The sequence below is a fragment of the Geospiza fortis genome, unplaced genomic scaffold (assembly GCF_000277835.1).
Source record: "Geospiza fortis unplaced genomic scaffold, GeoFor_1.0 scaffold102, whole genome shotgun sequence".
Classification (NCBI taxonomy): Eukaryota; Metazoa; Chordata; class Aves; order Passeriformes; family Thraupidae; genus Geospiza; species Geospiza fortis.
Genome location: NW_005054373.1, coordinates 1,562,366 through 1,576,652, shown reverse-complemented (window position 1 = coordinate 1,576,652; position 14,287 = coordinate 1,562,366). Strand labels below are relative to the sequence as shown.

At 44.1% G+C, this 14,287-nt stretch overlaps 1 protein-coding gene across 1 annotated transcript in view; it reads left to right on the top strand.

The window, feature by feature from the left end:
- ZCCHC14 (zinc finger CCHC-type containing 14) overlaps positions 1-14,287 on the top strand; it is a 48,737-nt gene that overhangs the window by 28,166 nt on the left and 6,284 nt on the right. The window contains 10 exon segments of the mRNA XM_031060149.1: positions 4,792-4,865; positions 7,987-8,058; positions 8,265-8,374; positions 10,300-10,394; positions 10,483-10,537; positions 11,024-11,297; positions 12,552-12,643; positions 13,609-13,736; positions 14,029-14,169; positions 14,239-14,286. Of these exon segments, the coding sequence (XP_030916009.1) occupies positions 4,792-4,865; positions 7,987-8,058; positions 8,265-8,374; positions 10,300-10,394; positions 10,483-10,537; positions 11,024-11,297; positions 12,552-12,643; positions 13,609-13,736; positions 14,029-14,169; positions 14,239-14,286 (1,089 nt within the window).

The following is a 14,287-nucleotide window of genomic DNA, read 5'->3' as shown; positions in this document are numbered from 1 at the left end:
TTGGGTAGTGCTTCTTTGGAAGCATTTCTTCAGCACAAAGAGGAGATGATGCCTTGTGAAAGTGGTGGTGCTGCATTTCTGCCCACTTCTGTGTAAACAGGGGTGTGGAAAGGATTTTATGAGGTCCCTTTTGTTTCACTTTTTCAGCACAAACTCACTTGCTTGTCATGGTGTTTGATGCCTCTTTCCATGAATGAAAATGAAAATCTAATAAATCTTCTAGTCCAGAGGCCTTATTTATGATTATGGCCTCCTATAGAAAGGATTTTACTTAGGTTTGGGGTTTTTTTTCCAGCTTAAAAATAACTTGCAGCCTTTCTGCTGTTTTTGGTCAAGTACCACAAACCAAAATGTTCAACCTAGTTTCAGGAGATTCAGATTTTGCCACCTGGAGAGTGGCATTTCCATGGTACATCCCACCCAAACTGACCCTGCATCTAGGGAATTCATCAAAGGAAATCCTCTAGGTATGGAGTGGTGAAATACTGGATTTTATGGAAAAGGGCTGGGCCACAATCAACACTCCTGATTTATCTTTAATTACTTTACTTTTTTACTTCACTTTTTCAGGAGGAGCACAAAATTCTCAGTTTGAATTGAGGCACTGATCTGTCTAATCCTTTTATTAGGATGGATCCAGAAGCTGTAAAGAGGGAATTATAAAAAGATCAATATCTGATTGATGTGGCTTCCCAAAATGTCTCTTCTGCCCTTGCCCACATCCAGTGCAGGTTTTACCCTGACCTTTACCAGCCAGGAATGGCAAATCCTGAAGGGTTGGAATTGGCCTTTTGCTTTGTGGAGCTGCTGACATTTTGGGAAGAGGAGGAGATCCAAGCTCCTGCTTTTTTGGAGAGGGAAACCAGAAATCCAGAGGATTTAACACCTGGTGTGAGCAGAGGGAGGGAATTGTGTGTCCCTTCACAGGAGCACTGAAGTGAGCAGATGAGAAATGCTCCAATATCAGCCAAAAGGGTGAAAATCCCTGGCTGGAAAACAGAAAATAGGAAATATGAAAATAGGGGAAAAAAACAGGAAAAAAGCCCCCAGGAAATAGGAAAAGTAGGAAAGCAGAGCTGAATAAAATGTCTGCAGGCTCCCTGGCTGTTCTCCCTGGCTCTGGGGCAGGGTGGGAGGCAGGGCTGGAGCAGCAGACGAGGTGACGTCGCTGCTGTCCTGGCTCTGCTTCCTGGCTGTGCCTCAGTGCTGCAGGGTTCCACACTCAGCCTTCCATGCTGGATACCATGGCATGGACTCCAAAACTACATGGAAAATGCTTCTCTTGTGTTTAAAGAAAGGAGCAAATAATAATTTTAAAAAACCCTTAAGGGATGATGCCAGAAGGTCCTGGCGGGTGATGCCACAGCCTTGCTGGAGCTTCTTCTGCGCCCTGAGCTTCTCCAAGCCCCTTTGTTTTCCTGTCCCCCTCTCCTGGGGATCTCATCCAGCTGTTCCACTCACCTGCTGGAGTTTCCCAGATATTTCTGGATAAATCTCCACGGCAAAAAGCCTCGTGTGCCCCTTTGCCAGTGCAAATATACTCTGGGAATGTTCTGAATTAGGAACTTGAACTTTGGGAATCTCCTGAATTAGAAACTTTTAACTTTTTGTGTCTCCTGGGTTGGGAAGTTGGAGTTTTGCTGAATTCAGCATCCTGAAAAGCCATCAGTATCATGTGTCCTTAATTCTGTACAAAGGGTTTTCTGCTCCTGGACACATTTATTGGGATACTGAGTAGAGTCAGCTCTTTGAGCTTTTGAGAGTAAAAGAAGTAAATAAAAATCCCTTTTTTTCCTTCTCTTTGTACTTGGTGGATGGCACCTTTTCTTCTGGAGTTCTGTAGCACTGATTGAATAAAGTTAAGCTTCAGGGTAGGTTTAGGAAGGTTATTTCAATAAAACCAACCAGGAGTTAAACAACACACAGAGTAGGTGAGAGGCCACAGAACACAAACATACAACTTGATAAATTAAACAAGATTTCTTCAGGCAGGTGATGTTTATTATGGTATTTTAGCTAGCTGGGAGAAAATTCCTGGAGCTCTTTGTGTGATATGAGGAATTATCCAGTTGGTTGTCCCTAAAGCCTGTCCTGCAGGACATGAACTGCATTTCCTGCTCTAGAACAGAGCTCATCTTACAAGATCAGTGCAGAAATCTCTACCTAATGATCCATTTTTCTAATTGCAATCCTTTTCCAGGATAAATTCACTGCAGTGGATTTTATTCACTGGGCAAGTTCAGCCCAGACTTTGAGCAGGGAAAGGTTGTGGCACTGTCAGCACCACGAAATCCAGGGGTGATTTAAGGTTTGTTATTAACCCACAGAGTAAAACAGGAATAGCTTGGTTTTATGTCTCTGAGTAATCCAATTCTGCTGCAATTGCTGGAGATGAAAAATGAATGTCTGGAAGAGACGGGCTTTGAATCCTTTAGAAATGCCAAATGATAAGAACAGTTGCAGAAAAGTGATGCTGGGTTTGCTATAAACAACAAATGTTGCATAACACAGGCTGTGTTTTTCAAAACCAGATGTTGCAGCAGTTGACACCAGGATTTCTGCAAGTTATTTGCTCATCTTTCAGCTGCTTCACCACATTCCCCCTCTCAATACCCATTTTACACATTCTTTCTCATTATAATCCTGTAGTACTCACAATTCCAATCAATATTCAGTTTATTTTAGCTGCAATCACAACTCAGGGGGCCCTGAATTCTCTCAAATAAATGACCTGAGGTAGATTTTTTTTTTAAATTAACCTTTTCAAATCTTCATGTTCAAACCTTCATACCACTGAATATTGTCTGGATGGCTCAGCAGTGTCTGGTGAGCAGATTTATCCCTGTGGTGCTCAGCATGTGGCACAAAATCATTTCAGAAGCGTGAGAGGAACCCAGTGAAATCTTTTGAAAGGAACAAACCTCTCCAAAAAGCAGAATGTGCAGGAGAAAGCAGTAAGTAATGAATTGACATTATTCCTAAGCCCAGGGATTGATGTAATTGTAATTAGGAGGAGGGACAGGAGGATCAGAACAGGAATATTCATTTTCTCCATGTAAAGACAGCCACAAACATCTGTAGAGCTGAATTTGGGGGCTTTCAGAACTTTCACTGCAAATAAGACTTAAATAAGAGATTTTTAAGCAGCCAAGACCCAGGGGGCAACATTAACATTTGTAAATGAGCAGGACCTGCAGAGCTGTGTCCAGCTCTGGGAGTGCCAGGGTCAGGAATGCTGGAATGAGCCCAGGGAGCTGCTCCAGGGCTGGGACACCTGGGGGTGCTCACCTAGAGAGGAGAAGCTCCAGAGAGAGCTCAGAGCCCCTAAAGGGGCTCCAGGAGAGCTGGAGAGGGACTGGGGACAAGGCATGGAGGAACAGGACACAGGGAATGGCTCCCAGTGACAGAGGGTGGATTTAGATGGGGTATTGGGCAGGAATTGTTTCCTTGGAGGGTGAGCAGGCCCTGGCACAGGTGCCTAGAGCAGCTGAGGCTGCCCCTGGATCCCTAGCAGTGCCCAAGGCCAGGCTGGATGAGATTTGGAGTAACCTGGGATGGTGGAAGGTGTTGGGGTTGGAACTGGATGGGCTTTAAGGTCCTTTCCAACCCAAACCATCCTGGGATTCTCTGAGATCACAATAAAAAACATTTAACAGGTCTCAATGAAACCTTCAGGCCACAACTGTTGGGAAACAGAGGGAACTCAGGCTCTGGGTGGAGCCTCCCTGGGGACAGGGACAAGGGAGGTGACACAAGGCAGGTCCCTGTTGCAATGGTGCTGCTGTAATTTCACTGCCGTGTTTTGTTGGGCACTCAGGAGGAAGTTCCATGTGATAAACATTGGTTTGTGTCTTACTGATAACAAAAAGTTAATAATACATAGTCCTGAAAACAGGTTAACAGCTTGTAAGTGGTGATTCTCTGGAAATAGTGACAGAATTCTGGGCTCTGCTTGTCAGGAACTGCTCAGTGAAAACACACCATGCATAGCACGTGTCCCTTCGGGCACCTGGCACTCACAGGTCCAATTTTAGTGACTCTGGTTGGGATAATTCTGCTTTTGGAGTTTAAGCCAATGTAAATTGGCTTTTTGTAAGAAAAAATCCACGTGTGTACCCCCATGAGTGCAGTCAAAAGGCAGGAGGAATTTAGGAGAGAATAGAAAGTTGATGAAATAAAGACTTTTCATGGTGAGTTCCTGATCTGGGTGTCTTGGGAAGTGGGAGTCTCCAAGAACTCAGCACACCAAATATCTGATGTGTAAGATGACCTGTGCTGGCATTCCATCCTTTCCACACTCAGATCCTGTTTTTACTTATTCCAAGTGAATTTTTCTGTGAAGTTTTCTGTGAAGCTGCAGGAAGGGAGGAGTCAGGATGTGACCAGAGCCATGAAACCACACTGAACTTGTAAAACCAGGCCCTAAAAACATGGAGAGTTCTTCCTCATGCCAATTCCCCTGGGAGGGATGCTGTTTATTCCTTGATGTTATTAAGATAATTCCATGTGTGTGTAGTGTGTTATTACAGAAATGAGTGGGGTGATAAGAGCTTTGCTTGAAGTGGATTGTCTGGGTTGAAACTGCTTGGAATGAAACTTTCTCAAGGCTGGAAAGCAGCATGAAGTGGTGGTACCAACATTCCTGAGGGAGGAAGTTGGAACTGGGCACCTGGAACACCACAGGTCATGGGATGCTCTCAAAACAAGGCCTGGCACTTCCCAAAAGTCATCACTTCTGTCTGTATTTAGGAATATCCTCCTCATTCTTCTTCTCCCTTTGTTTTTCCATAGTGAGTGTTGAAAAGGTGGAATTAAAGGGGCTGGCACACAAGAAGAATGAAAGAAATGTTGAGTATTCCTTTGAGGTAAGTTTGGGTTTCCTTTCCTATGCAAGAAGGGAGGATAATACTTAAGGAGGAGTTGAGGAAATTTTCAAATTTTATTGTTAGATCCCAAAAATCCTTTGTGAAAGCAGAGCTCCTTTGGGACTGATAGTTTTTAATCAATGATTTGAAAGTCATAAATGGCTGTGGATGATGCAGAGGTTGGTAGGTGGGGATTGGCAAAAAAAAATCCATTTTAATGCAGGAAATTTTGGCAGTGTTTATTTAGGGGGAGATATGATGCCACACTTACAGGATATTATCCATGTCTATATCCAAAGTCCATTCTTCTGCTGGAATGCAGAAGCCAGAGGGAATTTCAGTCTTAATCTGGGCAGAGAACAATGTGGGCTGTGAGGGCACAGCTGCTGGAAAGAGGCAGGGAGGGAGTCTCTGGTGGGATGTGGTTCCAAAAGGTTGGAGAGTGCAGAAAAGCTTTGGGAACTCTTCAGGGCTGAGTGCTGGGTTTCTCTTGGGAGCTCTCAGAGGAACCCATCACACCTGAGATAGCCCAGCTACCCTGAATGGCATAAAATCAGCAGGATGGCTTCTGAGGAAGTGTTGGAAACAGAAAAAGGTTTAATAAAGGGCAAAATAACAAAGCTCTCCCAGAGAAAAACCAAGCCAGGGGCAAGAGGTTCTTGCTCCTGCTAGAACACCCCACAAGAGCAAATATTTCCTTTGTTCTCTTCCTTTTCTAGTGAATTGCCCAGGTGGGACCTCTTGGTCTCTGTCCAATTGGCAGCCTCAGGTTCGAGGTGCAGTCCCAAAGGTCCTATGAGGTGTCTTTGGGAGAGAAACTTCTGGGCTTTTTGCCTTTTTAAGCAGACAAAGAATAATTGAGTCACTCCATCAACAGGGGGCTCATTCCTGCACTTGAGGAAACCTCAGTGGAGCACGAGTTGGGGGAGCTGACTGGAAGGGGACTTTGCCCATGGTCTGAAAGTGTTTCCAAAGAGAATAAAACCCTTCCCAGCAGAGGGGTGTTCATCCAGCAGGAAGGGCAGAGCAGGAGCTGCTGTGTGAGCTGCAGGCAGCATGGCCTGGGTGGCAGTGGGAGCAGTGCTGTGACAGTGACAGTGGGGGCAGTGCTGTGGCACTGACAGTGACAGTGGCACTGGGAGCAGTGCTGTGACGCTGAGAGTGGCACTGGGAGCAGTGCCAGTGGCACAGAGCGTGGCAGTGGGAGCAGTGCTGTGGCAGTGGGAGCAGTGCCAGTGGCACAGAGCGTGGCAGTGGGAGCAGTGATGTGATACTGAGGGTGGCTCAGCCCCCAGCCCAGCAGCAGCAGCAGTTTCCCCCCTGCTGCAGCCTGGGTTTGCTCCCATCCCACTGCAGGGATGAGTTCATTGTTCATCCCCTGGAGCAATGGCAGGGATGGAAATGGTGCTGCTGGGCAGCTGACAAACTGGAGTAAAGTATTCCAGAATTTGGGATGCACAGCCCAGGAAACAGCTTTGGTTTGTTTGATGAGACAAAGTGGAGAGTTGAGAAAAGGAGAACCCAGAAGGAACCCAAGGTGGGAGAATCCCAATTATCCACAACTTTCACCAAGTTATTCCTTAAAACTCCTCAGCAGCTGTTGGGATTTTGGCAGCATTAACCTCTGCAGGACTGGATTCATGGAGAATGTCCCAAATTTCCTGAATCCCCAATTGTTCCAAATGTCATCCATCACAGACAGGATTTTTCCAAGGGCTTTTCAAGCTCTGTATGAAGCCTGCAGTTGTCTCCACTCCAATTAAGATCTCGTGAAACTTCTTTTCCTATTACAAATTTTTCTATAAATAACAGAAATTACTGTACCCAGTGTTTGCCTCAACAGCTTGAACTGAAGGAAGAGCAGAGATTTCAGCTGAGTTGATAAATTGCTGTTTGTTGGGTTAAAAACCCAGTTATGGAATGGTTTTGTTCTGTTTAGGAGCTTGGGAATAGCAGGTCAATGGCTGGAGCAGTTTAGTGTTTGCAGTGCTATTGTTCCCCTCATTTACAGTTCACGTTATTGTTTTATAAGTATTGAAAATTCAAGTTTAAACAGAAGTCATGACAGTTGTTGAGTTATTACAGAACTAGAAAAAAAGAGAATATTTCCTGTACTTTCTGAAATTCCTTGTGAATTTAAAAAAAATATTTATTTACCACAAACTTTGAAAAAAAACCAACCCACAAACTTGGTAAAACTGCTCAAGTTTCTGTCTTCTTTCCCCCCCCCTTTTTTTTTTGTGTAACAGCTCTGCTGAGAGGAAATTCCTTCCTTATGTAATATATTTTGAAATCCTCTCCTCTCCCCACTCATTTTGGCAGCTTTTGGATGGCTGGAAAAACTTTGTGTATGTTTGGAGTTGTCATTGAAACGAATGTCATGTGAGAGGCTGCTCTGTGATCCCCAAACTCCCACCCAGCTCCTTCCCTATGGATCCAGCTGCCTCCCAGATGCTCCAGTGAATATTTTGGATCCACAGGGACTCATCCCTGGCCTGTCTCATGCTGATTTTCCTCAAGCCAAGAAATCCTGAGTTTTGGCTTGATTGAACTTCATCTCCCAAGCAATAAATGCTTCAATATCCAAGGGTGTCGTGACTTGTTTGTGTGGGAAGAAATACTGAATATTCCCTTTTTTTAGAGCATGGACAAGATGGAGTCTGGAGCAGGAGCTGCAGGTTTCACTGGGAAGGTTTTGCCTGGATTTTTGCTGCCATTCTCAATTTCTCTGGCATATGGAGTTGATTAATTAGCAATAGGCAGCCTTGTGTGGGGGGAGCCATTCCTGTTGGAAAGCAGATCCTACAAACCAGCTGTTTTCTTTAACAATAATGAGGGAAAAAATTCCATTACTCCGTGGTTACTTGCTTAACTCTGGATATCTGCGGGGTGTAAGGGCTGTGTGAGCTCTGAGGGGCTTTTCCAAGCATCCAGAGCAGTTGATAAATGTAAAAACCGCAAGAATTGGGCAGCAACTTTGTCCTTGTGCACAAAAAAAAGTGTTTCCTTCTTGATGTCACCCGTCACAACATCTGTGAGGGACAGTTGATACCAATTACTGAATTTTGAGGAACCAAATTAAATTAATTACTAAAGCAAATGCTTCTTGCTCCTCCCCAAGGTCCTGTGGTCTGATTCTTCAGTGACGTTGGTAACCAAATCTTCTGCTGAAGTGACTGAATTCATTTCAAAGGTAAAGACAATAAGAATAACACTTTGAAAAGGAAAAAAAAATGTTTTGTCCCTCTCTCTAATTTTGTTCAATGATACTTCTCAAAATGTGCCAAGATAATTCAGATTAAATTTCATAAAATATTTGATTTATAACAGGCAGTGGCTTGAACCTCATAGAAATAACAAAACTTTTCACTTTTAATTTGTCATATCCTCCCCCTTTAGCTGTCTCAGCTCTATCCAGAAGAAAACTTGGAGAAATTCATTCCCTGCTTAGCTGGCCCAGATTCATTTTACCTGGAACGGAACCACATGGACCTGGAATCAGACCTGAGGTATGCTGGGATTTTGTGGGGTTTTTATCTTAACACTGGGCTTCTTTCACTGAGAACAAGAAAAAAACCCAGGAAATAGAAATATTATCTCCATTTTCTAAATTACTTCAAAGAAATTAGAGTCTGATCCTAAGCTTTTTTCCTGGATGTTCCATTAATTTCAGTGCGTAACAATTTTTCAGGAATTCTTTCTTGAGAAATACAGATGGTACTAATATTCTGTATTAAGCTTTCTGGAGAACTGATATTTCCTCATTCCTTGTGAAGAACAAACAGAGGATCACTGGCTTTGCAAAAGTTTGTTTTGGACTCAAAAATAACCAGAATTGTTTAAAACAACCACTCAAAACTCAGGAAAAAATAGAAGCCTGAATATTCACCCATCTGTATTGAGGAATGGGTTGTGGGGATTTTTTTCCCCCTTTCACAGAGTTTTTATTGTCTCAGTCATTTTAGGTTGTCATTTTACTTTAATTTTAAAAAGTTAGGTATGTATTAGATATTATTAAATTGTTACTTTTTGGAAGCCCTTAACAGCTAAGAAAATTTTTGAAGCCTTATCTTGTACCTCCTCAAATTATCACAAATCTTCTGGCCATTGTTTAATATAAACCATTATTTTAAATATCATCATCTGTGGCAGATCACATCAGGTATCTCTTTCTAAATATGATTTTCCTAGGAAAATTGGAGTGACTTAAATTCCCTTCTGCTGCTGCTGTCTTTATCTACACCAAATGAGATTATTGTAATATTAATATTATTCTGATCCTAATATATTATTATTATAAAATTAAATGACATTTTAAAATACTAATTCACTTTATTAGAGCTTCTCCTTTCCACTTTTTTTCCCCTAAGCCATGGTGGATGTTGGTTTTCCATAGGCAGCAGCCAGCAGGTGCTTGCCTGGATTGTTTTTCGTGGCAGGCAGCATTCCCACTGCTTGCTGTGCTCCAAGGAGAGTTTGGGAGGCTGCAGGGAATGTGTGTGCCTGCTGCTTGGGAACAACAGCCTCTGCAAATCTGGGTTAATGGAGCAGCAACTGCCCTGCCAGGGCTCAGCTGCAGCTCTGGAGCAGGGGAAAAGCTGCTCCAAGGTGCTGCTCAGCTGTGAAATTCAGCAGTGAACTCTGGGGTTTCCAGCTGGGAAACACCTCTGGGTGTGTGAGGTGCAAAGCTTTGGGAAATTGGCTTTTTTTGGTGGAATCCCAGAGTGGTTTGGGTTGAAGGGAGCTCAAAGCTCAGCCCATTCCACCCCTACCATGGCAGGGACAACTTCCACTGTCCCAGGTTGCTCCAAGCCCTGTCCAGCCTGGCCTTGGGCACTGCCAGCGATCCAGGGGCAGCCACAGCTGCTCTGGGCACCCCGATATTTTATCTATTTCTCCCCAATATTTTATCTAAATCCATCCTCTTCCAGCTCAAAGCTGTCCCTCCTTGTCCTGCCCCTCCATCCCTTGTCCCACAGCCCCCTGGAGGCCCTGGAATTCTGCTAAAAGGGCTCTTTTCCCTTAAAAGAGGCACAGGGAAAATGTGACAGAAGTTTTGCCCTAAACTGCCAGACTCTGCATCTGCTGTTTATCTCCAAGAAGAGGAAATTCAATAACAGACCCATCTCTATTTTATATTCCTCAGGTTCCTGCATTTGAAAGGCAATTTTCAAGTTTACATTTCAACATTTTCTGCCTTAGAAGTGTTCAGGGTTGCTGAATGAGGGATCTTTGCTGAAACATTCACCAGAGTGAAAACAACCCCGGGGTAACAGGGTTTGGTGTTAAGAATATCCATAAATTTCCAGAATTCAGAATTGCATGGTGTGTTTCAGCTTTTAAATTTCCAATCTGATTTCCAAGTGTGTTGTCCAGAGTGCAATCCTGATGGATTTAGGAGGCTCTAACAGAGCAGAGGCTTTGTTTGCTGCAGGTACCTGGCCCCGTTCCCTTCCCATGTGGTGAAAAACGACCACGTCAGGAAGTTCTTCAGCACTTCATCTCCCTCGCAGCAACTTCAGAGCTCAAGTGAGTTGAAATAAAGTTTAAAAGATATTTTTTTTTGTACTGTATTTCATAAACTGATTCTATTTGTGACTCTGTTCCTTGTTTCCAGATCCTGGCAACCCCTCCCTGTATAAAGTAGGAACTACGCTGGGAACATCTGGAAGGTGAAATATTTATCTTGTTTATAGTTAATTCTCTTAAAAGGCAATTTTCATGTCCTCCAACAAAACCCAGACCCCCTTCAAGGATCCAATTACGTGGCTTCTTTTGCCACTTCCATATGGAAAGATTAAAAATTTCCATGGGATTATATTTGGGTATCTTTACTTCTTTTTAATAATGCAAAGGCCATTCTGTCGAAAGCTTTTTTAAATCAGAGAGAGGCAGCAGAATATTTCAGATCTGTGATTATTGAAGGAAATTGTTGAAGAAAAATTCTGTTGAAGGTGAAGATCAGCTTCACCCTTTGCCAGAAGGGCCCTGTTTTACTGAGCTGTGGAGCAGGGCAGGTACAAATCCATACCCTGGCTCCAGCGGGGCGATTTTCCCCAGAATTTCTGTGAATTTTTCCCGATTTCTGTGGCCACAGCAGCTGATCTCTGGGTGTCACAGCTCATCCAGCTAAACCCAACCCTGTTCCTATTTTCCAGACCTATATGTGGGGTGGCTGGAATTCAGTCTTCCCAGAACCACGTGCAGCACTCGGCCGCTGCCCCCGTGTCTCTGGCGCACTGCTCGCACTCCGGCGGCGCCGGCTCCTCGCTGGGCTATCGCTCCCAGCTGGAGAGCTCCTCCCCTGCCATGCTGATGTCTTCCAGCCCTCAGACCCCTCAGACACAGGAGCAAAATGGGATCCTGGACTGGCTCAGGAAGCTGCGCTTGCACAAGTATTACCCCGTCTTCAAACAGCTCACCATGGAAAAGGTAAGGCGGGAAGTGGAGGGAAGCAGGCAGCTTTTAATTATCCCCACCTTCTCCAGGCTGGGAACATCTGCACTGAGGATCACACACAACTTTCTGGCACATGCTGGAGAGGCTTTCACTTTCTGCAAGCAGTAATGAATTGATGAAAACCTTCTTGCTGTTCTCACTCTGTGTTGTGTCCGGGGCTGTCCAGCAGCTGCTGCTTCTCCCAGGCTTCCTCATGGAGTGCTTGGAGATCCAGCTGGGATCCTGCCTCAGGAGCTCTGCTGGGGTCCCTGGACATCCTTTTGTGTGCTGGAGATACCTAAATATGTTGATTTCTCTGGAATTCTGCTTCTTGGTTGATTATTCTCCCAAAATATTTGGTTATCCTCATTTTAAGAACTAAATTTTCAGAGACTCGTGGCATGAATATGAACATGAGTGAGTGAGGTTCGTTTCCTGCAGAAATTCTTGTGGAAAAATCATCTCTTATGTCTTTGCATTGCAAGAGTCCCAGATCACACCTGTGTGTGCTGGATTTTATCTCAACAAGGTTGTGGAGCATTTTCCCAGCTCCAGTGGGAGATTCCTTGTTCTCTGTCTTTTGGCCTGGAACGCCCTCCAGTGGAGGGAGGGCTTGGGCTCAGCTTTGTGCTGCTTTGGAATATTTTATGGATTTAATTTCAGTCTCTTACCAGAGGCTTATGATTTAATTTTCTTCATTATAAGAAGGGAAATATACTGGGGTTTTTTTTGTTTAATAAAGTAGAAAAACTCTATATTCCACTGTATTTTTAAAAAGCAAATATTATTATGCATACTTCACTGGCTTTCATTTTAATTACATTATAATATAAATGTCTGTATTTATCTCTATATTTTATTATTAAATTTACTATTGGTGTATATTTTTAGTCCACTTCTCTGTAAATGACACACTGGGAAAACTGGAGTAATTTTCTAAGATCCTTAAATTCACTGATAGCACCAAGTTCTATTTTAATTTAATTCTATTTTAATATGTACACAAGTTATTTCATCTTTATTGTGACTGGTTAATACAAGCACACACCTAATTAAATTAAATCTGCAGGTTTCTTCCTTTCATGCCTGTCCCCCACATTTTCCTTTTACACTGTAATTGAAAGCTGGAGTAGAGAATTTCTTTGAATTTAAAAATGGTTTTAAAGTTGGCTTTTGGAATTGCTCTTCACTGAAAATGGGAATAAGAATATTTCAGGATATAAAACTAAACATATTTTTCTTTCCAAGTTTCTGAGTCTTACTGAGGAAGATCTGAATAAGTTTGAGTCCCTCACCATGGGAGCAAAGAAGAAGCTCAAGACCCAACTAGAGCTGGAGAAGTAAGTGAGGGCTGGATGAACTTCTTTTATAGTCAAAAAATGCAAATTTTACTTCCCAGAGCACAAACCTGCCATGATTCCCACCTGGAGATGTGGATGATTATTATCTTCATAACTAAACAATATTTAGCACTTTCTGGTTTACTGCTGCCTGTTTAGGGTTGTGATAAGGATACCAAATCTTTAAATCTACAAAATATACACATTGTGTTTAGGTGTTTTTAAACTTGTATCACATTTATTGCAGAGATTTTGGGCTTTCCATCCACTTGACATTGGTGGGAGCTGTTGGGTTTGCAGGCCCAGGGGATGCACTCCCAAAGTCAGGCTTTTTTTTCCTAGCAAGTGACAATTTTCTGGCTCCAATCCATGTGGATGGAGCACAGCTACTTCAGGAGCTGCCTCAGTGTCCCACGGTGACCCCAGGCAGCTGTGACAGCCCTTTGGGGACACTGATGCAACAGATTGTCCTGGTTTTTGCATCTCCACTTACAGGAAAGTGTTTATTCTACAGATGCTGCTGTTCCCTAAAAAGCAATTAGAAATCCAAATCTGTGCCCATTTATCAGAGCTCCTTGGCAGCGTTTATCAGCAATCTTAGTTTTTCCAGAGTTTGTTTGGAAAAGGAAAACTTGGGGCTGTGTTTGTTTTCTCTTTGGGTTTGGGATGTGCTGACATAATTTGTGATAGAATTTTAGAGTTTAGTCAGAGTTTGGTGATGTTTTACCCTGGACAAATAAGAGCATAGTGTTGTAATCGGATGGCAAATAGTCCAGCCCTGACTGCTGGCAGTTCTGGTCAGCACTGCTGTGATTTCCAAGTGTTTCCATTTGAAATGGGCACAGCAGCAGTGAATTGTTCAATGGGCTTTGTCTGCTTTGGGTTCATTCAGAAATGGATTTATTTATTAAATTTGTGTTTTAGCCAGTTTCTGTCTCTTCATGCTTCTGTCCATCACCCTGTAGGGAGAAGTCAGAGAAACGGTGCCTAAACCCCTCCACACCTTCCTCAGTGACCAGCAGTGGGGTGGCCAGGGTTCCCCCCACTTCCCACGTGGGGCCGATCCAGAGTATCCGGGGCAACCACGCTGCAGGTAAGGGGAGCAGGGGACACTGCTGTGCTCAGCTGTGCCTGCACAAAGGTCACCTCACTCCTGTGCTGCTGCTTCCCCAAGCTTTATCTTCCAAAAGCCATTGGCTTAACGGGGAGCAAGCAAAAAGTCTGATTTTGGTGATTACTGGGGAAAATAAAAAGTGATTTTTCCATGGCTCTGGAGGGAATGGGCAGCTGCTCTGTTCCACCTGTGATGTATCCCTGTAAATGCTGAATGTGGCCATGTTGCTGAGGTGCTGTCAGTGTCACCTCCATTTCCCCTGTCCCTGCAGAGCTGCGAGTGGACGTGGATCAGGCAGCCCACCCCCTGCCCAGGGAGGGCAGCTCCTCCGAGTACTCCAGCTCCAGCTCCAGCCCCATGGGGATCCAGGCACGGGAGGAGAGCTCGGACAGCGCCGAGGAGAACGAGAGACGTAAGCAGAGCCCCGCGGCCGCGCCCCCTGCCCCGCCCAGGGCTGTCCTCACCGCCCCTCTCTCCCCAGGCCTGGAGCTCCACCTGGACGCCTCAGACAAGGAGAAGCCGGTGATGCT